A 27,138-nucleotide genomic window follows, 5' to 3' on the forward strand; every position below is an offset into this window, starting at 1 on the left:
TGCCTATCCATGGTTGCAGGTCCTTAATATGGGCTTTATAAGGGAATAGAATGTGGAGTGTTTGCAGTGGGACAAGGGATCGGTGCTTACAGAGTGTAATCTACGACTAAACTATGTGGTGATGCTGCCCAGTATGCAAACCAGTTGTTCTTTGAGCAGCACTAGTTCTGAGTGATGTAATAATGTAATATAGAGCTAACTAAATGCAGCAGTGCTGATCAGTGCACAGACTAGTTGCCCATTGAGTAGCTCAGGACTATAGAAAGTTTCAGAGATAGTTTTTACAGGAAAAAGTACAACTTCTAGTGATTGCGTATATGTAGGGCATCATTAACTGCCACTGAGAGAAGTACAGTTTCGTGCAAATGCGAAGCTTGTGTACAAGTAGAAGAAATCAAATTTTAAAGTAGGTATGCCCACAGGCCAATAAGGTAAGCACACAAAATGCTTTCCACCAGCATTTCCCAGCTCAGTTAGATGAAATTAGCCCTTTTTCTGCTACAAGAGTGCAAACTTTAACCCTCTTAATGTAAAATGACTGGTTTGGAGTCCAAGTGTTAGGGAACCACAAAAAATAGATGCCTAAAAACATTGAAAACAGCAGATGCAGTATAGAGTACTACAGTTGCAAAACAGCAGCCCTTACAGAAGTGGAAAAATGCAACTTAAAACTCTAAGCAAGTGAAAGAATTATCAAAAAGCAAGGGAATTTTTATGGAGTATGCTTTTACAAAGAGAAAGTGCAGTTGTGTAAGATCTTGCCATAACTGTAGATGTCTTAATCTTCACTGTTGCAGCATTCAGCACAATAGATCATGTATGTAATGTGCTATTTTAACTAAAATAAACCCTGCATGTAACTATTATTTTATTTCTAAAAATGTTCTAAAGTTGTGTAATTTTGGGATTTCCCCTCCAAGTCCACTGTGAAAATGGGCTTGATCTCGTGGGTTAACTTGGTTAGCAACTCATGCATGCTTACATACATATGTAGATATAAACATACATGCATAAACCAAATGAGATGAGAGTTGCAAATATAATGACAAATGGAAGATGCATCTCTAGAACTCTAGGAAACAAAGGAATTTTATAACGGGAACACAGCTGCATTACCAGGAAGGTAGTTATTTTTTCACCCACATTGGTCTGTCTGAAACACTAACACTCACACCACATTTCTTTGTTGCATTATGTAGATATTTTGCAGTTTAAATTCATATTTCTTTTGTCTGTTTCATTGTCCCACTGTTTGTTTTATTTTTAGGGTAGCATATTGGCTTGGTTTTTAAGATTTGGTTCTATCAGCCCTTATGACCTGGCATTCACTCATGACCTATGGTTACTCTTTCTCTGTGGAATTTGCATATAATCAATGTGTTTTTGTCTAAGTACTCCAGTTTTACTCCTCCAAAATGTGGATAGTGTGTGTAGGCCTCATAGACCTTACAGTGGGTTTAGACTGGTGGTGTCATCTGTCACATAATGAGGTGGTTCCCCTGGGAGAATTCTAAGAGGTAATGCATTTAGGCAGAATGGGTGATGTTTTAAGGAGCCATAGGTAAAAACAGATCTGTTGAGCTCTGTTTGAAAGGGGAAATAGTTAGATGGGAAATGGAGCTTAGGTAAAGACTTAGTGAGTGCTCTCTCTAAGCCTAGACACCTGAGGGGCCAGATAATGAAGATCAGCAGAGTACTTGTGCCTTTTTAAGGCAGGGGATACTTAGTATTGCAAAAGTTGTTTGGATTTGGAATCCATCTGTAGGTGTTGTATGAAATGAGCAACAAACCAAGGCCAGAGCATTTGACAGGAATGATTCCCTATGGAAGTCCTGCCAATGGAGTGATAGAGTTGCCTAAACAGGAGAATTACTGGGAAAAACTTTGTGGTTTCACCCATGAAACCCTTGAGTGATGAGACTCTGCTGTTTGGTTTGTGTTTTCTAGACAGTGACTTTTGCTGTGAGGTAGCTGATCTGAATATTGCTCTCAATGTAGCTACCAGATTGAGCTGTGCACTGTTTCAAAGTGCATTGCTTATTTCAATCATTTATTTATTTGCCCTTGTTTACTGGGAAAGTCCAACTGGTCATATAGCCCCTTTTCAGCAGAGGCCAGGGGGAAAAAGCTACAATAAATTGCTGTGAAGAAGGTAAAATGATACAATAGTTCAATAAGAAGAAAACCTTAAAAGTCAGTGGTTTCAAGTTGTTTGCAATACTTTTACATCATATATTGAGTTTATAGCCAAAGTCTAAAGTGGTAATGTGAAGAAAATTATATGTAATAAGACATATTTTCATGTTGAAGTAGGTTGCTAAGAAAAAAGAAGATTCAGTAGTATCAAACTATATACAACAATTTTGCATCTTGTAAAGGATTTAAAGAAGTAAAGCAACATTGATTGAAGGTAAATGTATATCATAGGACAAGTCAAGAATTTGTTATTGAGAGAAGGTGGCATTTTAGGCAGATCACAGCTCCGCATGTTGTTTAGACGACTGCATGTCAAGACTGGGAAAGTTAGAAATATATAGGGATATGTAACCCACCCCAGTGGTCTATCATCATCGATAAACTATATAACAAAAGAATAAAAAAAAAAAACGAGGAACATTTTCAGGTCTGTTAAAGGACCTCATGAATTTAGCCAGGCTTGTGAAGCCAAAGATGATTACAATTTCTATTTACTTAAGAAAACTGAAAAAAAATGCCCTCCATAGCTCTGAATTTATTCATAATGATGCTTCCTGTTGTGACCTAGTAGACATTTAGTATCCTTGCGAACAAATTTAGTGGCAGCTTTACCCCTGAAATTTCTCTTCAGAGCCTATAAATATCTGAATCCCTTGCTTCCCCAAATATCTGTTAAAGATCATTCACTGAAAGTGCTAACCAAGACCAAAACTACTTTACCGATAGGACCTGACAATATACCTGGTTGCTTATTGGTGATACTTCTCCATAAGGGTGAACTTACAGTTAATGCACTTAATTGGAGACCTATCAGCCTTACAAGCCTAATCTACAAAAAACATTGAATGTATTATAGCTGAACTCATAAACTATGATATCTAGAGTCTTAGTGTAGCTACTGGTTGTGTATCTGCTGTGTGGCAGACTGTGATGATAATGGCTCTTCACAAGGGTGGCCTTGCCTTGCAACTGACCTGGGTAATTGCATACCTGTCAGCCATACAACCACCATTTGCAGAGAAATGAAATGTATTATAAATGACCTTATAAACTGCAATATCAACAGTCTTACTATAGCCTAGTAACAACCTATGAACCTATATTGGATGGGAGATGGGAAATTCACCCCAGGGATCACGTCAGTCGCCCTGCTAGACAGGGGTCCAGGGAAGTAAATATTGTGGGAAGAAATATCAAGGGAATTGTTATGGCTAGGCTTGTTTAGGTTCATAGGGCTGATAGCCTAGTACCAACCTATGAACCGTTTGATTGTGTGAAGGGTGAAACTGTCTATTTAATCTGGTAAATTCCTTTGAAAGAGTTGTGGAGGCTATAGGTGTTGGCCATGCAGTACACAGGGTATATCTTGACCTGGCCAAGGCCTTTGACACCATTCTCCATGCTGGCATCATACAGAAGAGAAGTGCTTTAGAAAGTGATCCATTTGTACTAAGATGGATAAAAAATTGACCAAAAGACAGAACCTCCACATAGTACAAGTTGCTACTTCATCAGAAAGTATGAAAGTGATGTCCCTCAGGGATCAGTGCTGTGCCCCTCTCATTTTGGTGTTTACTTCTCAAATCACCAAGCAGAGAGCAAAGACCACTGTGTAATAAAGCTTGTAAATCAGGGGTTACTTCACCCTCTGAACCCTTTAGTATGTAGCTCACTAAGAATGTCAAACAGCTAGGATGGGCCTGAAGGGTTCCTGACCAAAAAGATCAGAGATCTAAAGACCCTGAGCTACCAGGAGAGGCTGGAAACTCTGTCCTTTTTATTAATTATCTTATACACTTTTGAGGGAAGATCTTTGTCTCAATTACTGCACCATTAGAGACCCATTTGTTCCAGACCTATTATTTTTCTGCTAGTCTAGTACCTTCACCAGTACTAAAATTAGGAACTGAAATCTTCATCAACAGGTAAGTAAAACATGGGAGAGGGAGAGGTTTATAACCCTACACATCCCAATCCTCTGGATAAATTTCCCCTGCATATTAAGCAATGCAACTGGCTATCTTCCTTAAACATAAAGTAGATGATTATTTGCAGATTTATATTGGGGTTGATTAATATGGCCCTCCTGGCGAAAGGAGGTACAGCCTGAGTGAGAGTACTGGTCATAAGACTCAGTGGCCTTGGGATTTTTATGAATGCAGTATAGTTAAAATATGACTGTATAGAGATTTGAAGTTGGGGAGAAAAAATCTACAGTGAGAGGATACTCTAGGTATGCAAGTGCTTTTTTATGACTGAGTAGCAGCAAGATGAGAGGATGAGAACAAGTAATGTCTCAAAGGGAAATTATGTGTGGCTGTGAAGTATTCCTGGTGCCAGAAATTTCACCTGTTGCTATCCTTTTTGGTTAACATTTTGGCAAAGGCAACCTGTTTTGTGTTGCAACGAATAACATATCCTACATTATGAGAAGTGCTGTGTCTGCTACTTACTATGCATGCATACATAAACCAAAATACTGAAAGTTTTTAAATGGGTAATCAAATGGAGAAAGCATCTGTATAACTCCTAGAAAACAAAGAAAGTTTTATAGGGAAAACAACTACATTCCCTGAAAACTGGTTGTTTTTTCCCAGTCTTATTGGTCTTTTTGAAGCACAAGTACACACAACCCCATGCTACATTTTTTCATTGCCTTATTCTGGTAATTGCTGGTTTTCATTCAGATATTTCCAGCAACATTATCTACTACCTGTAGTACTTCCTATAGTGCTTTTCTTCATCTTGTAAAAATATATTGTAGAATAGTGCATGTGAGTTGTACTTTTAAGAAGCATTTCAAGAACAGCACGTGCTTATAAACAGCAAGCACATGCTAGCTTCAGTACCATTTTGAGAGTGCAGCCAGAGAGTGAGCATGTATGAGAGTGATAGCTAGTTTAATTACAAGTTTATTTAAGTTAGTTATTAAGCCTTAGTCCTGATGTGTTTGTACATAATAAAGCTGCTTGAACAGAACCCATGAATGCTCCTCTATTTTATCCTGACCACAGAGCTACGAGGTGCAGAGGTAACATTGAAGGTAAACCAAGAGAACAGAGTACAAAAAAGGGCCAGAAACGAACCAAAGTTAATGAAAACTTGCATGAACAATTTATTTTATAAAAAAGATAAAACAGAGCATTACAAGGGCACAAACTGCATTATTAAACAAGCGAGAGGCACGAAAAGTTTATTAATTAAATGAAATGTTTAAAAATAAGATATTTTATAAAACAATTATCAGAAAAGCACATAAAGGGTTTGAAATTACCTTGGAATTTTAAAACAAGCATGTTTAAAGCAACACAAATATGTTTATAGTAAAACGGGCATGTTTACAGTAAAACGAGCACAAGAAAAGTATAATAGGCATGAAAAAAGATTAAACAAGCAAAACAAATATAATAAGGGTAAAAAGGGCACATTAAGCATAAATAAAGCAAGGTGACTGCATGTTTTTTGGCAAACTGCTATGTTTTGGCATAAACTACTGTTTTGCGTTGATTGAAGCTATTCAGGGCATGGCTGGAGTTATTCGAAGTATCTTAAAGTGTGTAAAAAGTGCTTACGGTGTGTGCTTATCACGGTGCATTTATTCCAAAGAGTTTATTTGTGTGTGAAGACAACTATTTTGCAAAGTGCAGTCAAAATACTGCCATTTCAAAAAGTTTCTTGTGCTGGGTGTGTCTATTCACAAAGTACCAACATTACAGAGTGCTTTTTGCACTGTAAAGAGTTATTTAGCAAAGTAAAGCCATTTTGGGAAAGTTTCAGTGTGCTGTGTACAGTTTATTCTCAAAGTGCAATTATTTCAAAATGTTTTTACTCTGAGCGTCTTCTGCCCAGTTTATTCACACAGTGCAGATGTTCATCATGTTACACTGCTGCAGTCATCACACTTGGGTTATCCTGCCATCAGGCGGTCCCGCAGTCTGCCTGAATTCCAAAGTCTTGGTCCGGCGTCAGATGCTGTCACTTTCTTCCCTGACATCAGTGCACCAGGGGTATATAAGAGGCATCCGACGCCATTTTCTCCAGTCTTTCTTGCCGCGCGGTGCCCAAAGCAGTAGTAGTTTGCAAGTGCCGGTCGGCCGACACCTGAGATTTTCGATTCGAATTTCAGTCCGAAGTCTTCAATAAAGCTAAGTACCCCAATGGGGAACCTTTTCTTGCCTCAGTCCAATGTCAGAAAAAGTTAACAATTGCATTTCTTGTGGGAAGCAAATACCTCATAAGGACTTCCATTCTTATTGTATTCCTTGCCTAGGCCCAGACCACGACGTCACAGGTTGTCGGTTTTGTGCTTGGTTTAATAAACGAACTATCAAATGCTGTTTTGACTTCGCTCAACATTACTTGGTAGGAAATTTAATTATATCATGCCTTCGGAGCAGCCAACAACCGGCATGCATAAAAAATGCAAGGATAAGGACAGGCAGCCTAGGAACAAGCCAGACTCCGAGGCCTCTGCTGGGCCTGTCGCCAGTTCTCCGGTTTTCAGTGAGGCGCCTACGCAGCCCCTGACGACCACAGAATTGGAACCCCAGACAACTGCAGATTCTCAAGTGGAGTGTACTAGGCTGACGCAGCCATCCTTATTAGGCCCTTCCGACACCGGAGCAGAAGGAGACCCTGGTGCAGTGGAAACACCTTTGGTTGCAGAAGGTGTCTTCAGACCGACTACAACTCACCATTAAATCTTATGCTAAGCTTAAAACTCCTTTAAAACCAAAAAAGACTGTACATCAGTCTGCAGTTCAAGGCCCCATGCCTAAGAAACAGATGCTTAAGATGGCTGAAGATTTGATTATCCTAATCAGGGGTTCCCATCCCCCTCCAGATAAAAGACCAAGGCAAGAGGAGGATTATGCTTCCTCTGACTAGGTTTCAATTTCCTCAGATTCTTCTGAGGAACAGGATTACACTATTCCCTCTTATGAAGACTCTGATGCTGAAGACTCTACTCCCTTAGCATCTCCCCCTGAAGACTACTCCTTTGGGGAAACTTTACATACCATGAGGGAACATTTCCACTGGGAAGGCCAGGACAACTCTGATTCTAAGAAAAGGCTCTGAGAGTTCCTTTTACTACCCCAGCACAGACCACTTGCTATCCCTCCAGTTTTAGATATTGTGGATGATGTTTACTTGGAGTCTAGTCTAAATCCATAGACTCTACCTCCTGCTCCAGGCAAACCAGACAGATACTACAGAGTACCTGATTCACACAAATTCCTTTATAAAAGCCCTATGGCTGACCCAGAAACAATTTCCCAGGGTCCCAAGGGGGCTAAAGCTTCTATGGCTAAAAATCCTGTGCCCTCTGAAAGGGATTCCAGAGCCCTAGATAGATGGGGAAAGAAAATGTACACCTCAGCAACTCTGGCTATCAGAGCATTAAATTGTCAGTTTCACATGCTGAAATATCAGCAATTCCTAATGTCTCAATTAAAACAAAAAATGAGCACACATACTGAACAGTCTGAATTCAAGGAAATGCAGGATCTGTTGCATGCAGCTGAACAGATGGGCAAACATACTTTACAATGTGGATTTGATTCATTGGAAGCTTCCTGTAGAGCAGCTGTTACTGGGTCTGTCATACGTAGACATGCTTGGTTAAAAGAACAAACCCTACCTGATCATGTTAAAGCAAAATTATTGGATGCACCTTTACAGCAGGATGTATTATTTGGTGTCAAAGCAGAAGTGGTTTTAAAGAAAATGGAGGATAAGGCAAAGTCTATGCAGACGGTCAAGAATTTTTTTACAGGTACAACCTCCTCATTTCAGCAGAAATTGGCCAACAAAAAACTGGTCCTTTCCAGCTTCTGACAGATTATAGAGGGGCAAATACAGACACCCAAGGGGCAGAGGTCAGTCACAAGGCCCTTACAAACCTCGCCAATGGGGTACTGCTACCCAGAAAGGAGGAGAAGACAGGCCCCAAGCTAGCAGAAGACAAACACAATGACTCAATCCTCAAACTACCAAGCAAATATCTCCTGGCAGCTCCCTTGGGAGGAAAATTAGCATTTTTTGCAGACAACTGGCACATCATCACAAAAGACAAATGGGTCCTAAACATTGTCTCACAGGGATACAGATTCCACTTTCATACCTTGCCAAGGATAAAAGGAATGCCAAACCTGCCACCAAATCAGTGGGCAGAGGCACAAAAAGAAATTACAGCTCTCATGTACAACAGGTACCTACACAGGAGCAAGGACAAGGATTTTACTCAAGACTCTTTCTAGTCCCAAGAAAAGACAAAGCATGGAGACTCATTCTGGATCTTTCAATTCTGAACACCTTTCTGCAAGTACCAAAATTCAAGATGCTAACACTACAGCAGCTTCTTCCCATGTTGGGCAAGAATGCTTGGCTAGTAACGTTGGACCTCAAGGAGGCATACCTGCATGTCCCTATCAGACAAAATTGCAGAAGATACCTCCGCTTCATTGCAGGTTCAATGTATTATCAATTCTCTGCACTGCCCTTTGGCTTATCTACTGCGCCCAGGGTCTTCACAAAATGCCTGGCACCAGTAATTACATACTGCAGACAAAGAGGAATTCAAATATACCCATACCTGGACGCTGCCTCATTCAAGCAGAAAGCAAGGACATTCTTTTAAAGCATCTGGCATTTGTCAAACACCTTCTAAGTTGCCTAGGGTACACAGTAAACGAAAAGAAATCAAAACTAGTGCCCTCACAAAACATAATATTCCTGGGTGCCAGCTTGAACACAATGGCGCAGATGGCTTATCTCACGCCAGACAAGCAACAACAGCTGACTCAATATTTCAAAATAATGGCAACAAAGACTCAACTCCCTGCAAGAAAAATTCTGCAGGCCTTGGGATTCATGGCATCTTGCATACTACTAGTACCGTTTGCAAAACTGCATATGAGAAAATTACAATGGTACCTGAAAAGCGTATGGACTCAGCACAGCCACAGCTTAAACAATGATACCACTTATTCCCTGCCTTCAACAGGAGTGGCTATGGTGGGCAAAGGCATGTCACCTCAACAAGGGTCAGCCTTTCACCTTACCCACAGCCAGGCAAACTATGACAACAGATGCATCGGACTATGCCTGGGGAGCACACATGGCAGGACAGTGCATTCAGGGCAAATGGACTACAGATCAAAGGCATCTGCAGATCATTTAAAAAGAAATGCTAGCAGTACAGAATGCCCTAACAGCTTTCAAGGGCCTCTTACACCCAGGACAACTAATAATAAAGACGGACAGTACCATAGTAATGTGGTACATAAGCAATGGGGCACACATTCCTACCCTCTATGTAGGCAAGCAATGACCTTGTGGAACACAGCACTGTCTTACCAGGTACAATTACAAGCACAATTCCTGCCAGGAAAGAAAAACACATTGGCAGATGACCTAAGCAGAAACATCATGGATCCACACGAGTGGAAACTAGATCCACAAGTATTTGCAATGATAGATCTGTTTGCCAGCCCCCAAAACTACAAACTTCAAAAATTTTGCACAAGGACATTCCATCCACAAGATTTTAAAGTGGACGCCCTCTCATTCAGTTGGAAAACATTAACAGTGCATGCCTTTCCTCCACTGCCTCTTCTAGCAAAGGTACTGCTGAAGGTCAGATTAGAGAGGCCACAAATGATACTCATTGCACCAGACTGGCCACACCAGCATTGGTATCCAATTCTAAGGAACATGGCCCATGGCCCACCATGGATTTTACCACAAATTCCTCATCTGCTCACCCAGCGAGACAGTCAGATTCTACACAGCCAGCTCAAGACTTTAAACCTGGCTGCATGGCAAATTACCTAAACAACCAGCCAACACCTCTATCCAAAGCTGTTATGGATGTCATTCTGGAGGTCAGGAGGCCCAGCACCAGGAAAACGTATTCAGATAAATGGAAAAGATTTTGTGCCTGGAACCAGGCTAAAGGCCAAAATCTCCTTGATCTAAACATTCCTCAGATTCTACAATATTTAACTGAGATGTTGCACAAAGGACTTTCCTTTTCATCTATTAAGATCCACGCCTCAGCAATTTCAGCTCATTACAACACGGATCCTCCTTTATTCTCACATCCACTCCTAAGACAGTACCTCAGAGGGGCTAAGAACATAAGACCGCCCAGGAGAGCACCAACACCTACTTGGGATCTCAACTTTGTTCTGGAAAAGCTTACACTGCCGCCCTTTGAACCAGCTTTTTCAGCTGATTTAAAATTTCTTTCATGGAAAATTGCCCTGCTACTAGCAATAACCTCAGCTAGAAGAGTCTCAGAGCTACAGGCACTAATAGCAGTGGAGCCTTTCCTCTTTTTTTCATCAAGACAGAGTCTCTCTATGAACTAACCCTTCCTTTATGCCAAAGGTGGTATCCAGTGTGGCCCTAAACCAAACCATTCATTTGCCCACCTTCTTCCCAAATCCCCAGAACAAAGGAGAAAGACTCCTGCACTCTTTGGACATTCACAGGCAATTACGTTACTACTTGGATAAAACTAAGGCTTTCAGAAAATCTGACCAGCTCTTTGTAGCCTATGCTGCAGGATCACAAGGAAAAGCTATCTCAAAACAGACCATTTCTAAATGGATAGGGCATTGCATACGTTTCTGCTACACGCATCATGGGAAACCGGTACCTGCTAACATTAGGTCCCACTCCACCAGGGCTACAGCTATATCAGCAGCCTTTCTCAGGGGAGTGCCAACCAAGGATATTCTGGAAGCTGCAACTTGTAGTTCAGTGCACACCTTCACCAAACACTATCACTTACCTGTATATTCTAAGACTAGAGCTGGTTTTGCCACTGCAGTTCTGCAGGGCCTACTAGCTTCTTCTAACCCTGTTTAACTCCACCACCCATCCTTAGCTTTGGGATTCAATCCAAGTGTGATGACTGCAGCAGGGTAACATGATGAACATAGTACAGTTTTGTACCTACCATAAATGTATATATATATAGCCTACCTGGGGCAAAGAAAAACTGAAGAAAATGCACACTGACATCAGGGAAGAAGCTACAGCAACCGATGCCGGACCAAGACTTTGGAATTCGGGCCGACTGCGAGACCACCTGACGGCATGATAACCCAAGTGTGATGACTGCAGCAGAGTGAACACTCGAACATCTACATTTATGGTAGGTACAAAACTGTACTTTCTTTTGAAATGTTTCTTACACTGATAAGAGATGATTTCTTACAAGTACAGTGATTTCAAGAGTATTCTTGTGCCCAAGAGACTTATTTCACAAAGTTCAGTTATTCAGTGGCTTTTTGTGCTATTGGGCATAGTTACAAATACTGGCATAAATTTCATTCATATGTATGTGTGCATGTTCATACAGTTAAAAGTGGACTTTGGATGCTTTGTGTTTTACTGTAATTTGTTGACATGGCAGACGGATTTTGAAAGCCATCACCACTTGTATTTGATCAGAATATTCAGAGAATTGGAGAATATTTCAGCAAGAGTATGGTATTTTTATACAAGCAGCTTATTCTAACAAAGATGCATGTACCAAGGCATTCATTTTGCTAAGTCTAACTGGGTCAGAGGCCATTGAAAGAGAGTGTCCATTTAGATGCATGTACCAAGGCATTCATTTTGCTAAGTCTAACTGGGTCAGAGGCCATTGAAAGAGAGTGTCCATTTTTGTATGCACTAGCAGTATACGAGGGAGAAAGTGAAAACTGTCATATTGTTGTACAGGCTGAATCTAGGAGAGACCCTGAGTGTTTGAAATGCTAGTTCAGGGAAATGTGTAACCCCCAGACAAATATTACATTAGAGAGGCATTTGTTCTACATAAGAGATCAAAGAACTAGAAAAACATTTTCAGCTTATCTTACTGACCTGTGAAACAAAGCTAAAACATGAAGGTTTGGTGACTTAAAAGATAAGTTAATAAAGGACAGGCTTGTGTGTGGTATTAATAGTGCTGCAGTGAGAAAGATTTTGCTTTGTGATAGTGATTTAATGCTGAGTAAAGCTATTGAGATTTGTCAAATCCATGAAGTTACAGAAAGGCACACAAGTATGCTTGCAAGTGATAAGAGCTTGGTTTCAGCAGGCTCCAGAGCAAATGTAGACAGCATGCAACACGTGGCAAGCAGATGCAGGCCTAAGCACATGGCAGCTGTAACCCCTGCAAGTGTGGCAGAAAACCCATGGTTTTCCAGTAAGTTCTAAGAAAAGGACATGCTCAGTGCAGTACAAAGGTGAGTCAGCAAAACCTAAATCAAGCTTTATTGTTAACTGTCGCAATTGTGGTGCCAATCATGAGTCTGAAACAGAAAAATGCTTAGCATTTGGTCAGCAATGCCAAAAGTGTAAAAAAATGGAACCATTTACAAAAGTTTTGCAAATCAAGCAAACCACACACAGTTATAAAGAAAGGTCACTTAGAAAGGCAAGGTGATCATATAGAGCTGCAACTCTGTTTTCTACGTAGATGGTGTGTCAGTAATTGGTGAAAAGGTTGATGCAGTAAATTTATTGGCAAAAAACAAAGTGTTTTAAACTGTCCAGATCAATGGTAAAACCACCTAGCTCAAAGTAGACACTGGTTCAAAGTGTAATGGTATGTCAGCAGACACAGTTGCTAGGGTGAGACCTGGTGAGCAACTTAATATGGCCAGTTGTGTAAAACTTGTTGCTTATGGAGGTGAAGAAATTCAAACCTAAGGCTCAGTAGTGCTTTCATGTTATTTGGGTAGGAACTGCTACAGCTTACTATTCTATGTAGTCCGAAGAGCTGTGCAGTCATTATTGGGTCTCAGACACAGTGTGAGAATGAATTTGCTTTCCTTTACCAAAGAGGTTCATCATATGAACACATGTTCCAGTTCCAATTTTACTGAAGCTATTTTGTCAGAGTATGCTGATGTTTTCGATGATACGTTAGGCAAACTTCCAGTCGTGCATTCTGTGAAGTTCGACCCAGAGGTCAGGCCAGAAAGAAAAGCTCCAATAGCTGTGCAGGATAAAGTCAAAGCTCAGTTGTATAAAATGGTGCAGCAAGATGTAATTTATCCAGTCAAAGAACCAACTGAATGGGTGTCATCCATGGTAGCAGCCCACAAAAAAGGCTCAGACGAAATCAGAATATGTATTGATCCAAGAGATTTGAACAAAGCATTAAAGAGACCACATCATCCTATGCATACAGTTGAGGAAGATGCAGCCCTAATACCGAATGCCACTGTATTTTCTGTCTTGGATGCAAGTAGTTAATTTTGACAAGTGATTGATCGCAAATCTTCACTACTGACTACTTTCAGTACCCCATTTGGAAGCTATAGATTCCTTAGGATGCCATTTGGAATAAATTTTGCAAGTGAAGTCTTTCAGTGTGCAATGGAGTAAATTTTTTCAGGTTATCCTTGTGCCATAATAGCAGATGATTTATTGGTTGGAGGCAGTGGTGAAGCAGAGCATGACCGAAACATTAGGAGACTTCTAGACAGAGCACGTGAAGTGAACTTTTGAAGCTCAGTCCCCTGAAGTGTGACTACCAGAAGTTACATATGTAGGTCAGACCTGTCCAATCAAGCAGCCATTCTAGAGATTCCAGCAACAGATAATGTTCAAGCTCTACAATGTTTTCTTGGTATGGTCAACTATTTAGGCAAGTTTATACCAGACATCAGTGAGTTGACAGTGCCTTTGAGAGAGCTGACACGCAAAAATGTTACATGGTCTTGGTTGAAACAGCACCAGAGAGCATTTATTTATTTTATTTATTTTACATTTGTTGACCGGGAGAGTCCAACTGGATTACAAGTCCATTTTCAGTGGAGGCCCAGGGAGAAAAGCTCCAAGAGAACAATTTTTTACAAAACATAGTTTTAAGGACAGACTTTTGACATACAATTTCCATTGAAGAGACTTTGACATACATATTAACTAACAGGATACATTCGATGTTCTTCGTCTTCCATTGCTGCAGTCCTGACTATTGGGTATAGTCCGCGTCCAGTCGGCCCGAATACCAGAGTATAAGGCTGACGTCGGTCAGGGCGCATTAGACTGACGTCAGTACGTCAGGGTACTAATGCGCATGACCGACGTCATATCCTCAGTCTTTTTTGCCGCATGGTCCGATGCAGAAGCAGTTTTGCGAGTGCAGGTTGGCGTTCTGAAATATTTCCGAAACCGGAGTTTCAGACCGAAACAGAGTTGGCTAAGTACCCGTTGGGGAACATTTTGGTTTTCTTGCCTCAGTATTTTACCGGATGTCAGAAAAAGTGAATAACTGTATTTCTTGTGGGAAACAGATACCTCATAGGGATTATCATACCTTGTGTATACCTTGTTTAGGGCCTGAGCACGACGTTGTTGGTTGCCGCTCTTGTGCTAGGTTTAACAAACGCACTATTAAGAGGAGGTTAGACTGTGCCAGGTTAGTGTTTGGGAAGCGTTGCAATTATAAAATGCCGTCGGATGCTCCGGCCCGCTTCCTCAAGAAGCGCAAGGATAAAACAGTGAAGCCTAGGGTTGCTGAACCCGCAGTCCCGGACGTCGGTTCTTTAGAAGGCTCAGTGGAGCCGGAGGTTTTGCCAGGAGTTTCCATGGAGTCCCAGGCAGAAACTATACTATTGCAGGATGTGCCTTCTCAGGAGGTAGGCCAGGCTGAGGGGGCTTCTCAGGTGACTGTTCTTCCCTCTCTTCCCAAGGTAGTTAGAGCCTCTCCTTCTGTTGCCAAAACTTCTTTGAGAGGTAGGCCTAGTTCAGCTTCAGTGGGGGCTTCTCCTAGCATTTCGGTTTCTGTACCTAAGAAACATATGCTTAAAATGGCAGAAGATTTGATTACTATGATTAGGGGTTCTATGCCCCCGCCTGATAAGAGGCCTAGGGTGGAACTGGAGTTTGATAGTTTTGAACAGTGTTCAGAGGCTTCAGAATCTTCTGTGGAAGATATGCAGGAGTATCCTACTTATTCTGATTCTGATGTGGATGATTCCACTCCTACAGCTTCTCCGCCTGAGGATTTCTCATTTTCAGAGACTCTGCATTCCATGAGGGAGCACTTTAAATGGGAAGGCCAGGATTACTCTGATTCCAGGAAAAGGCTTAGGGAATTCTTGTTTTTACCCCAGCATAGGCCTTTAGCTATTCCTCCTGTGTTGAATGTGGTGGAAGATGTTTTTGCAGAGGCTTCCCTGAACCCTGACTCTTTGCCTCCTGCTCCTGTTAAGCCTGATAGGTATTATAGGGTGCCCGAAGCTCATAAATATTTGTTTAAGAGTCCTAGGGCGGACCCAGAAACTATTTCTCAGGGCCTAAGGGTGTAAAGGCTTCTGTGGTTAAAAATCCTGTTCCCACTGATAAAGAGGCAAGGGCTTTGGATAGGTGGGGTAAGAAAGTGTATACTTCTTCCACTCTAGCCATGAGAGCATTGAATTGTCAGTTTCACATGCTAAAATATCAGAATTATCTCCTTTCACAATTGAAATCTAAGGTGGATGCTTTGGCGGAAGGTATTGAGTGTAAAGAGTTGCTGGATTTGGTTCACGTGTCTGAACAAGTGGGTAAGCATTCTTTGCAATGTGGTTTTGATGCTGTACAGGCCTCCTCTAGGGTGGCTGCTACCAGTTCTGTTCTTCGCAGGCATGCCTGGTTGAAGGATCAGAATTTAGCTGAGCATGTTAAGACAAGGATTTTGGATGCTCCTTTACAGTCTGATGTGTTGTTTGGATCGCCTGTGGAAGCAGTTTTAAAGAAAATGGAGGACAAAGCTAAGTCTATGCAAACTGTTAAAGATTTTTTGCAGGTGCAGCCTCCAAAGTTTAGTAGAAATTGGCCTGCTAAGGGGTGGACATATCCTGCTTATGATTCCCAGTCTAGGGGTAGGTCTAGGCGTGGTAGGGGCAGGGCTCAAGGTTCTTTTAGGCCTAGAACAGGAGTTCACCTGCTCAGACTTCTGGTGAGGGCAGGGGTCAGTCCTTTCGTAAACAGACCCAATGACCTGTCTTTCCAGCTGCCAGCAGATTCACGTTTGGCAGCTCCTTTGGGAGGAAGACTGTCTCTTTTCAAAGAAAATTGGGATTTAATTACTCAAGACAAATGGGTGTTGGATATCATTCACCACGGTTACAGATTTTATTTCCATACAATGCCCCTTTCAAAGGCATGCCAGGCGTTCCTCCTCCACAAAGAAAAGAGGCTCACAAGCAAGTTTCTCAGTTACTTCACATAGGGGCCATTCAGCCAGTCCCTGTATCAGAAAGGGGCCTAGGATTTTATTCTCGCCTGTTCCTTGTACCAAAGAAGGGAAACACGTGGAGACCAATTTTGGATTTATCTCTCCTCAACACATTTTTGGACATTCCCAAGTTCAAGATGTTGGCGTTACAACAGCTTTTACCTCTGCTGGGCAAAGATCACTGGATGGTAACTTTAGATCTCAAGGAAGCTTACCTTCATGTGCCTATAAGGCTAAGTTGCAGGAAGTATCTGCGGTTTCGAGCTGGAAATTCTCATTATCAGTTCTCTGCATTGCCCTTTGGCTTATCTACTGCGCCCAGAGTATTCACAAAGGTTCTGGCTCCAGTGATAGCTTACTTCAGGCTTCAAGGAATTCAAATCTATCCTTACTTGGGCGACTGCCTGATTCTGGCTCAAGAAAAGGAAGATCTTCTGCAGCATCTGGAATATGTTATAGCAGTGCTAAGATGCCTAGGGTATTCTGTGAACGAAATAAAGTCCAGTCTAGTACCCTCTCAAGACATGTGCTTTCTGGGTGTGAGACTGAATACAGCAGCCCAGATGGCCTTTTTAACCCCGGACAAACAAAAGAGTCTGTCACTTTACTTCCATCAACTATCTCATCAGTCCGTGCTGACTGCAAGGACAGTCCTTCAAGCATTAGGGTTCATGGCATCTTGTATTCTGGTGCTTCCCAATGCCAAACTGCATATGAGGAAGCTACAATGGTATCTCAAAATGTATGGACACAGCACTGCCAGGATTTGGACACTGTCATTCAAATAATACCTTGCCTTCAAAACGAATTTTTGTGGTGGGCTCAGGAATGTCACCTAAACAAGGGACTCTCTGTGACCCGGCCAGAGGCAAGTCAGATCTTAACGACAGATGCCTCGGACATTGCTTGGGGAGCTCATCTAAATGGAAAGTGGATACAAGACAAGTGGCCTGCCAGACTGCAGCATCTACATATCAACATGAAAGAGATGTTAGCAGTCCAGTTTGCATTAATGGCTTTCAAGGAGTTACTTCTTCCAGGGCAGGTGTTGATTCTAACAGACAACACAACGGTCATGTGGTACATCAACAAGCAAGGGGAACACATTCTTATCCTCTATGCAGGCAAGCAATGATTTTATGGGAGACTGCGCTAAGCCTGCAACTAACTCTTCAGGCAAGGTTTCTGCCAGGAGCACAGAACTCCTTAGCAGATGTGTTAAGCAGACAAATCATGGATCCCCACAGTGGAAACTGGATCTTCATGTATTTCAGAAACTGACAGTGTCATGGGGAACTCCAGACATAGATCTGTTCGCTTCTCCACTAAACCACCAGCTGCCAAAGTATTGCACAAAGGGGTTTCATCACACAGCTTGGAAAGTGGATGCTCTGTCTTTCAGTTGGAAAAACCTTCATGTGTATGCCTTTCCACCTCTGCCTCTTCTTCCAAAGGTACTATTAAAGGTCAGACAAGACAGGCCAAGGATGATTTTGATAGCTCCAGATTGGCCTCGGCAACACTGGTACCCACTACTACGGAGTCTGGTAAAGAAGCCTCCATGGCCTTTACCTCTGATTCCTCATCTGTTATCTCAGAAGGACGGTCGTCTGCTCAATGTCAAGCTTCACTCTCTTCATCTAACAGCCTGGCATATTCTGTGTTGAAACACAGCAGGTCTCAACTTCCTCAACAAGTTTTAAATGTGATTATGGAAGCTAGAAGACCTAGTACAAGGAGAGTGTCAGAAAAATGGAAGAGATTTTTATTTTGGAGTACAGCAAAGAATTTGGAGATTTCTGAGCCTAATTTGAGTGTGGCTCTTCAATATCTTACTGAATTATTGGACAAAGGTTTGTCCTTCTCTTCCATTAAGATTCATGCTGCAGCAATTTCAGCTCACTATGATTGTGACCCGCCTTTGTTTTCGCATCCTTTGTTCAAGCAGTTTCTTAGAGGGGCAAAGAATATAAGACCCCCGTTAGAGCTCCTACTCCTGCTTGGGATCTCAATTTTGTGTTGGAAAAACTTACTCTACAACCTTTTGAGCCTGCAGCTACTGCTGAATTGAAATACTTGTCATGGAAGACTGCTTTTCTGTTGGCTATTACTTCTGCAAGAAGGGTGTCTGAGTTGCAGGCCCTTATGGCAGTAGAGCCCTTTTGATTTTCCATAAGGATAGGGTATCATTACGTACTAATCCTTCTTTTATGCCTAAGGTGGTTTCTAGTGTGGCTTTAAACCAAACTATTCATTTGCCTACGTTTTTGCAGACCCTCAAAATAAAGGGGAAAAGATTTTGCACACTTTAGATGTACACAGGCAATTGCGTTACTATTTAAGCAGGACTAAGGATTTTAGGCAGTCTCAGCAGTTGTTTGTTTCTTTTGCTTTGAGTTCACAGGGCAAGCCTGTGTCAAAACAAACTATTTCTAGGTGGATTGGCTTTTGCATTGCATTTTGTTATTCCCATCATGGCAAGGAGATTCCAGCTGGGATTAGGCCTCATTCCACTAGGGCTACTGCCACTTCAACAGCATTTCTAAGGGGGGTGGCGACTAAGGATATTTTGGAAGCAGCTACTTGGAGTTCAGTGCATACTTTCTCTAAGCATTATCACCTTCCTATCTACTCTAAGTCTAGGGCTGGTTTTGCCACAGCTGTTTTGCAAGGCATGTTGTCAGCTCCTACTTCCTTATAATTTGCCAGCCTCCCTTACCTCTGCTTTGGGATTCTACCCAATAGTCAGGACTGCAGCAATGGAAGACGAAGAACATAGTACAGTTTTGTACCTACCATAAATGTAGATGTTCGAGGATTCCATTGCTGCAGTCCCTCCTTCCCTCTGTATTTAGGGGTGGTTGTGTAGGTGAGTTTACATGCTTATATTTTTGTATATATTGTTGTATATATTGTACATGTTTTTGGTGCAGGTTTTTTGGGACTTGTCTTTTTAGGGTCTTCTGACATCTGGGGCAAGAAAAGACTGAGGATATGACGTCGGTCATGCGCATTAGTACCCTGACGTACTGACGTCAGTCTAATGCGCCCTGACCGACGTCAGCCTTATACTCTGGTATTCGGGCCAACTGGACGCGGACTATACCCAATAGTCAGGACTGCAGCAATGGAATCCTCGAACATCTACATTTATGGTAGGTACAAAACTGTACTTTCTTTACAGTATACTATTAAATTTTAGAAGATATTCCTAAGTTTAGGATTCCTGTGATAGATTTAATAAGCTTTATAAGTAAAAGAGGCTCAGAGAGAGCAGATGATGCTCGCTATAGTTGAGAAGGATAACAAATTGATTCACTATATGTCTTCGCCTGGTTTTAGTTGATAAGGATAACAAATTAATTTACAATATGTCTTCTCCTAGGAGAGCTCAACATTGCTGGGGTAGTTTTCCCTGACTCGTGGAGAAGAGATGGGATGAGCAGTAGATTAACAGTTCTAAGTAGGTACTGTACTAAGATTGGTTGGCTTAGCAGAGTTACTTAAGTTAGGTGAAGTGTTCTAATGAGACGTTAACCATTTGAAGACCTTAAGCAGAAAGTTGCCACCCCACCAACATTAAGATACTATAAGGTCAATAAATCAGTAACTCTTTCCTGTAATGCGCCAAAATTCAGTCTTGGCTTAGTTATTCTTCAAGAAGGCAGAAAAGTAGCCTATGCATCTAGATCTCTTACCCAAACTGAAATGCAGTATGCTCAAATTGAGAAAGAACTTTTGGCAATAGTGTTTGCATGTTCAAAGTTTCATGATCATGTCTATGGTCGAGCTATTCAGATTGAGATTAAAACTGATCAATCTCTACTCACTGTTTTAAAGAAGCCTATGCATTCAGCTCCAGTGTTATTACAAGGTATGATGCTGAAATTGCAAAAGTAAAACCTCAAAATGGTCTGTACAAAAGGCAAACTTCATTATCTGGCTGATACTTTATACAGATCACCCAGAAATACAATGGAGCAGCTTTATGCAGAGAATGTTGACTTTGATGTCATGTAAGTGCGTAATTTTTCTGTCATGAGACTTAAATGAGCTGAGAGGTCATACAAAGACTGACCCAATTTTGCAAAAGTTCAAGCACTACATTAATGTTGGATGGCTGTCAAAGCAATTTAGTGTACCACCTGAAGTGCAGACGTATTTTCCTTACACAGATGAAATGTTGATGGAAGATGGCAGTATTTTCAAAGATCCTAAAATTGTTGTTCCTGCTTCCTTACAACATGAATATATCCAGATTTTGCATCGTGGTCACCCAGGTTCCTAATCTACCAAAAGAAGGGCGAGGGAATAGTATTTTAGCCTTCTCTAGCAAAAGACATTGATAAAGTACGTTCTTCTTGTTTGGTTTGCAATAGTATTAAACCACACTTGCAAAAAGAACCACTTCAGCTAAGTCAAGTTCCTGAACTACCTTGGTCAACAGTAGCCACTGATGTATTTGAGTAGAACAATCAGCATTACTTAGTGTTGGTAGACTCTTACTCAAACTTGTTCGAGATGGATTTATTACCTAATCTAATGTCCACTGCTGTTATCACCAAGTTGAAACATCATTTCTCAGTTCCGTGAGAGTCCACACAAAGTTATTTCTGACAATGGTACCCAATTTACCAGTCAGTTGTTTCAGAAATTTGTAAAAGAATGGGACTTTGTATTGCTAGTAGTCCAGAATGCCCACAGTCAAATGGATTAGCTGAATTTGCAGTACAGAGTGCAAACCAATTACTAGAGAAGTCAAAGCGTGATGATACTGATGTCTTTTTGAATTTACTCAATCTCAGAAACATAGGCCATGATGGTGTACTTGGCTCGCCTGCTCAAGAGACTTTTGTCTAGGCAAACCAGAACAACATTGCCTATCACTTCCATTTTGTTGAAGTCTAAAGCAAAGAACAACAGAACAATCAGAGCTCAACTATACAGAAAGCGTTCTTTCTAGAAGTCCGGCTATGATTCGAGCAGATTTCTTCATCCATTGAAAGAAAGAGAGAGAGAGACAGTGAGGATGCAAACAGCAAAAGGTCTTCACTGGATTTGTCAAGTAACAAGTATATGTGCCAAGCCAAGATCCTACTTCTTAGAATCTGAGGGTGTGGAGTACAAGAGAAATCCCAGACATCATCTTCCTGTATCAGAATAGATATTGCAGCATTGTTCCTGTGATACAGGCTCTAGATTTCAGAGCAGTCCAGACAGTGTTCCTGTTCTAGAACGTATCTTAACTTCTACTTGCATTCCTGATGTCCCTAAAGTTGAACATTCAGCAGAGACCGTCCCAGTTGCTGAACCTATTTCTAATTTTTATGTTACATGATTTGGTCGTAATTCCAGACCTAGTGTGAAATTCACAGCAATCTGGACATAATTGTCTATATGTATTTAGTTCTGCATAATTGGATGTCAGTTAATGTCATGAATAATGCATGACTCATTCCTCAAAGAGGGAGGATGTAGAATAGTGTGTGTGTGTTGTACCTTTAAGAAGCGTTTCAAGGACAGCGGTGCATATAAATAGCAAGCACGTACTAGCTTCAGTGCCATTTTGAGAGTGCAGCCAGAGATTGAGCATGTACAAGTGTGATAGCTAGTTTATTTACAAGTTTATCTAAGTTAAAGTTATTAAGTCTCAGTCCCGATGTGCTGCTTGAACAGAGCCCACAAATGCTCGTCTGCTTTATTCTGACTGGATGAGCGACATTGATGAATGTTGGTTTATTAACAATTTAAATTCCTATTTTTATTTTGTATCTTTTTCTCACCATACCACTGTTTCACTTTGTTTTCTTACTTTGTTGTTGGGTTATAATGATGGCTTAAATGTTTAGATTTCTTCCTTACAGCTCCACGGTCTATGTTTAATTTTAATAGTTGGTTATGCTTTCTGTGGACCTTACACATAATTGCGTATATTTTGTATTTTTTCTTTTTGGTAATACAGTTTTGTGCCTCCTCATAGAAGCATGCTGGTTAATTGGCCACTCAAAAAAAAAAAATGCCAATATATATTGTCTAATCATTGACCTTTTTACATATATGAAAGGGGTCTGTGAAGAACCAGTTAATTCACCAACTGATTAACAAACAAGTAAAACAAATGAAACCGAAAGGTTTGTGGGATGCCTGTATTTACTTGATTAAACCTGCTCTATGATTATTTGCTTCCACTAGAATAGGGCTGGACCTTCCTTTTCAAAATTTAACAAGTTAAGTCTTGAGCTAAATACCTGATGGGTAGAAATACAACTGGGAAAATACTTTTTTTGTAATTATTTTATCTGCAAGTTATTCTTTTTGTTGCTGATTGTCTTCCCTGAAGTGTTTTGCATTCCAGCTTATATGTGGGTGTGCAGTCCTCATATAGTATTTCCTGATCTCTCAGCCTTCTCACAGGTCGGAGTCCACTGCTGGTTCTTAAGTGCAATAGTGTTAAGTGTGTGGTCTGAACACCATTGTGTCATCATTTAGATTACCTGGTACCACTTACATTTGTTTTAAGTAGAACTGCATCATATCTAGTAAAAATGTGCATTAATGTACAGATAGCGACTGCTGTTTTCTACCTGGATCTTTCTGCACACAGGTGATACTACCCCTTAAAAGGAAGCTGTTGCCAGGTACTTACACTTCCTTGTTTTCTGCCATTTTTGTGACCCCCATCCATTCCTGGGCTGTTACCACTCTCACAAATTCCTAATTCACTGTTTAAATAAATCAGTCTCAATTCATCTGTATTACATAACCCCCCCCCAAACACCTTTATTGAATTATCACTTGTGACATAGATAAATTGGTAAATTTACATTCGTATAAAAGTAATTAAACTATATTAAAATAAACATTATACTTCACATATATTGCTACATGTCATATAACCTAAGCAATATTACATAAATTATTAATTTCTTATTATTTATTATTAAAGAAACATCTTCATTAAACCATCACTTACTACATAGGCAATCCTACATTTATGTAAATGAAAATAAACCACACCAACACAATCCTAGTCACAGGTATTTTGCATCACAAACCATACTTGGGAGTGTGTCTGTTGGTATTACTAGTGGTTTGCTCCTTAGTCTGCTACTTGCCTGAAGCAGTTGCTGCTTGTCCTATCATTTCGATGGAGGACACAACATTAGTTATATCTGCTTAGACTCAACACAGAAAGCAGGTTTAAGTTCATGCGAAGGCTAAGGTTAGTGCATGTTGTTTTAACCAAATTGGTGGATTTCCTCCTCCTTTTTGTACTAATGTTTGTTGTTGTGATGCATCAGAACTCTCACTACACTTATTTCACCCCAGATGTCTCACACATTAGTGCTTCTCTTGATAATGTGTCCTAGACAACATATTAATGCTGCTGTTCAGATTCAAGTGTAGCATTTTATGTTTGTATTCTGAAGGTATTATACCTTGAGGATAGCCACAGGTTATCTGTATACCTAAACAGTGCTTTCAATGTTATACTACGTCTTTAAACTCCACTTTCAGGGTTATACTACCTCTTTAAACTCCTTGAGGAATTGTTAATTAGGTGATAGTAACTGTATAATATTGCACAGTTCTGTTTTGTTAACAATCGTAACATTTTTTATTTCGTAGTTCTCGACCTCCAGAGCCTCAGAAACCTTATTCCACACAAAATTACCATGAAAACAGAGCAAGTTACGGAAGTGATGCAGATGAAGAAGAGTATCGCAGGCAACTAGCAGATCAGGCAAAACGTGGTTACTATCCTCAGCCTTCCAAGTACAGAGACACTGAACTGTAGACCGATGAGTGCCTCTGGGGAAGCATTCACTGTGGAAAATTGCTGGGAGTTAAGTATTGGAACTGGTCTTTTGTATTACTGGTGGAATGAACTTTAGCAGGTCACTTTGGACGAGCACTGCTTTGTATTACTACAGTTTTCTGAAGCTCTCAGACCTGTTCCGTATACAGTCAGGCTAGAGTGGCACCCTGGAAAGTACAAATTCTACAATTCTCTCTTGATTTCCTGTGATCAGACATGTTGTTCAAGGCTTTCACATCTTCCTTAATTTCTTATTCTAATCACCTTTTGACAACATGTAAAGATACCATTTTATTAATGTTTTATAAAGTGATCATAATTATCTCCAGCATAAATTTATCTGAACTGTTCTGTATAGATTTGAAGCAAAAGTGCCTTTTATTTCTCTGCCAGTATGCAACCTATTGCGTTGTTTCCAGTAATTTACGAAAGCCATAATGATCAATTTCTGTATAGCTTAATTAAATTGTCACCTTTTGTAATTTGTTCATTAGACTTATTATTGTACAAGTAAGTCTCTGAATTATTATGAAACTTTACTGCTGTAATTTGTATATACGGTACTGTGGGTTTGTATTATGGATTCTACAAAGTTTGATGTGTTTTTCTATACTTGCTTGGAAGGTGGGATCTTGAAATAAATTTCTCGTATAACAGACCAGTGCATTATCAAAGTGTTACTAACAAAATTATATTTTTAATACTTCCAATTTTAAATCTAATTGCCTTTTTTCCGCCTATGATTTTTGGCTTCCTGTATTTATATCAATGACTAGCTTATTTAAACAACAGCCAAGAAACACTTGGGTCTTAATCTTAAGTCAGCGGGGGCTCTTCTTGCAGGAAAAACACAGTAGGAGGGTTGAGAGCCAATGTTCTTGAACCTTGGGAAGTTTTGTAGCTAGAAATTTGCATGTTGGGTACACCATTGTTTGACAGTAGCACAAAGGTTATCTTTCGGCTTTTCCCGGTTAGGGGTCGCCACAGCGAAACTCTGGCCCGCTAATGATTGGCAGTAGATTTTTACGTGCCGAGTTGCCAGCTCTGATGCACAACCTTCAACGAAGGTATGCCCATTCACGCATGTCTCCACACAGAAGACGCTCTAGCTGAGAATCTAACAGGACAACATCTTACTGTGAGGCGACAGTGCTACTGCAGCACCACCACCGCAGTATACAGTAGCACAAAGGTTGATGGTCCTAAATTTTTTCGGACTAATGACTTGAGTGCGTCCAGTTTGGAGGGATTTTCTCATCTATCTACTTGGTGACCATTAACAAAGATGCTTTGCCCTTTATCCATTAAATCACTGAAATCTGCTGGCACTGTTGTCTGTCAGTAAGGCATCTATTCATACAGTGCTGAGCAGTGGTGCCTTTGCATTTTTTAGAACTTACTGCATGGTTTATCTGTCATCATCATGAATGATGTTTGGAGAACAATACATTAACAAATCATCACATAATTTGATAACTCCTTCTGTGTCCCATTTTCCTGATCAGCATTGCTGTAAGTAGATAACCCTGTGAGGAACTAATGCAGGTTTTACAGCTGATTTGCTTCTGAAGTAAGTAGCACAGGGACTGCTTTATACACAGTGCAGTGGAAAAGTATTTGCCCCCTTCCTGATTTCTTATTTTTTTTGCATGTTTGTCACACTTAAATGTTTCAGGTCATCAAACAAATATAAATTGTAGACAAAGATAACACAAGTAAACACAAAATGCAGTTTTTAAGTGATGATTTTATTTATTAAGGAAAAAAAAACTATCCAAACCTACATGGCCCCATGTGAAAAAGTAATTGCCCCCTAAACCTAATAACAGGTTGTGCCACGCTTAGCAGCAACAACTGCAATCAAGTGTTTGCAATAACTGGCAAATGAGTCTTTCACATCGCTGTTGAGGAATTTTGGCCCACTCTTCTTTGTAGAATTGTTTTAATTCAGCCATATTGGAGGGTTTTCAAGCATGAACCACCTCTTTAAGGTCATGCCACAGCATCTCAATTGGATTCAAGTCCGGACTTTGACTAGGCCACTCCAAAACCTTAATTTTGTTTTTTTAAGCCATTCAGAGGTGGATTTGCTGGTGTGTTTTGGATCATTGTCCTGCTGCAGAATGCAAGTGCGCTTCAGCTTGAGGTCATGAACTAATGGCTGGACATTCCCCTTCAGGATTTTTTGGTAGAGAGCAGAATTCATGGTTCCATCAATCACAGCAAGTCATCCAGGTCCAGAAGCAGCAAAGCAGTTCCAGACCATCACACTACCGCCACCATCTTTGACTGTTGGCATGATGTTCTTTTTCTGAAATGCTGTGTTACTTTTACACCAGCTGTAATGGGCGCACACCTCCCAAAAAGTTCAACTTTTGTTTCATCAGTCCACAGAATGTTTTCCAAAAGTCTTGGGGACCATCAAGATGTTTTTGGCAAAAGTGAGACGAACCTTTATGTTCTTTGTGGTCAGCAGTTGTTTTCGCCTTGGAACTCTGACATGCATGCCATTTTTGTCCAGTCTCTTTCTTATGGTTGAGTCATGAACACTGACCGTAACTGAGGCAAGTGAGGCCTGCAGATCTTTAGATGTTGTTCTGGGTTCTTTTGTGACCTCTTGGATGAGTCGTCGCTGCACTCTTGGGGTAATTGTTGTGTAGGCTGGCCACTCCTGGGAAGGTTCACCACTGTTCCATGTTTTCTCCATTTGTGGATAATTGTTCAAGCCGTGGTTCACTGGAATCCCAAAGCTTTAGAAATGGCTTTGTAACCTTTTCCAGACTGATAGATGTCAATTACTTTGTTTCTCATCTGTTCCGGAATTTCTGTAGATCGCGGCCTGATGTCTTCCTTTTTGGAATCTTTTGGCCTACTTCACTTTGTCTGACAG

At 40.7% G+C, this 27,138-nt stretch overlaps 1 protein-coding gene across 3 annotated transcripts in view; it reads left to right on the forward strand.

Annotated features, from left to right (window-relative positions):
* Window positions 1–24,906, forward strand: part of TJP2 (tight junction protein 2) — a 2,224,967-nt gene extending 2,200,061 nt beyond the window's left edge. For all 3 annotated transcript variants that reach the window (XM_044064349.1, XM_044064348.1, XM_044064350.1), the window contains one exon: window positions 24,059–24,906. In XM_044064349.1, coding sequence (XP_043920284.1) covers window positions 24,059–24,227 — 169 coding nt within the window. In that variant the 3' untranslated portion in view covers window positions 24,228–24,906. The remainder of the gene's footprint in view (window positions 1–24,058) is intronic.
* The last annotated feature ends 2,232 nt before the right edge of the window (window positions 24,907–27,138 follow it).

The sequence above is a fragment of the Protopterus annectens genome, chromosome 2.part2 (genome assembly GCF_019279795.1).
Source record: "Protopterus annectens isolate FY-2018-M chromosome 2.part2, PAN1.0, whole genome shotgun sequence".
Taxonomy (NCBI): domain Eukaryota; kingdom Metazoa; phylum Chordata; order Ceratodontiformes; family Protopteridae; genus Protopterus; species Protopterus annectens.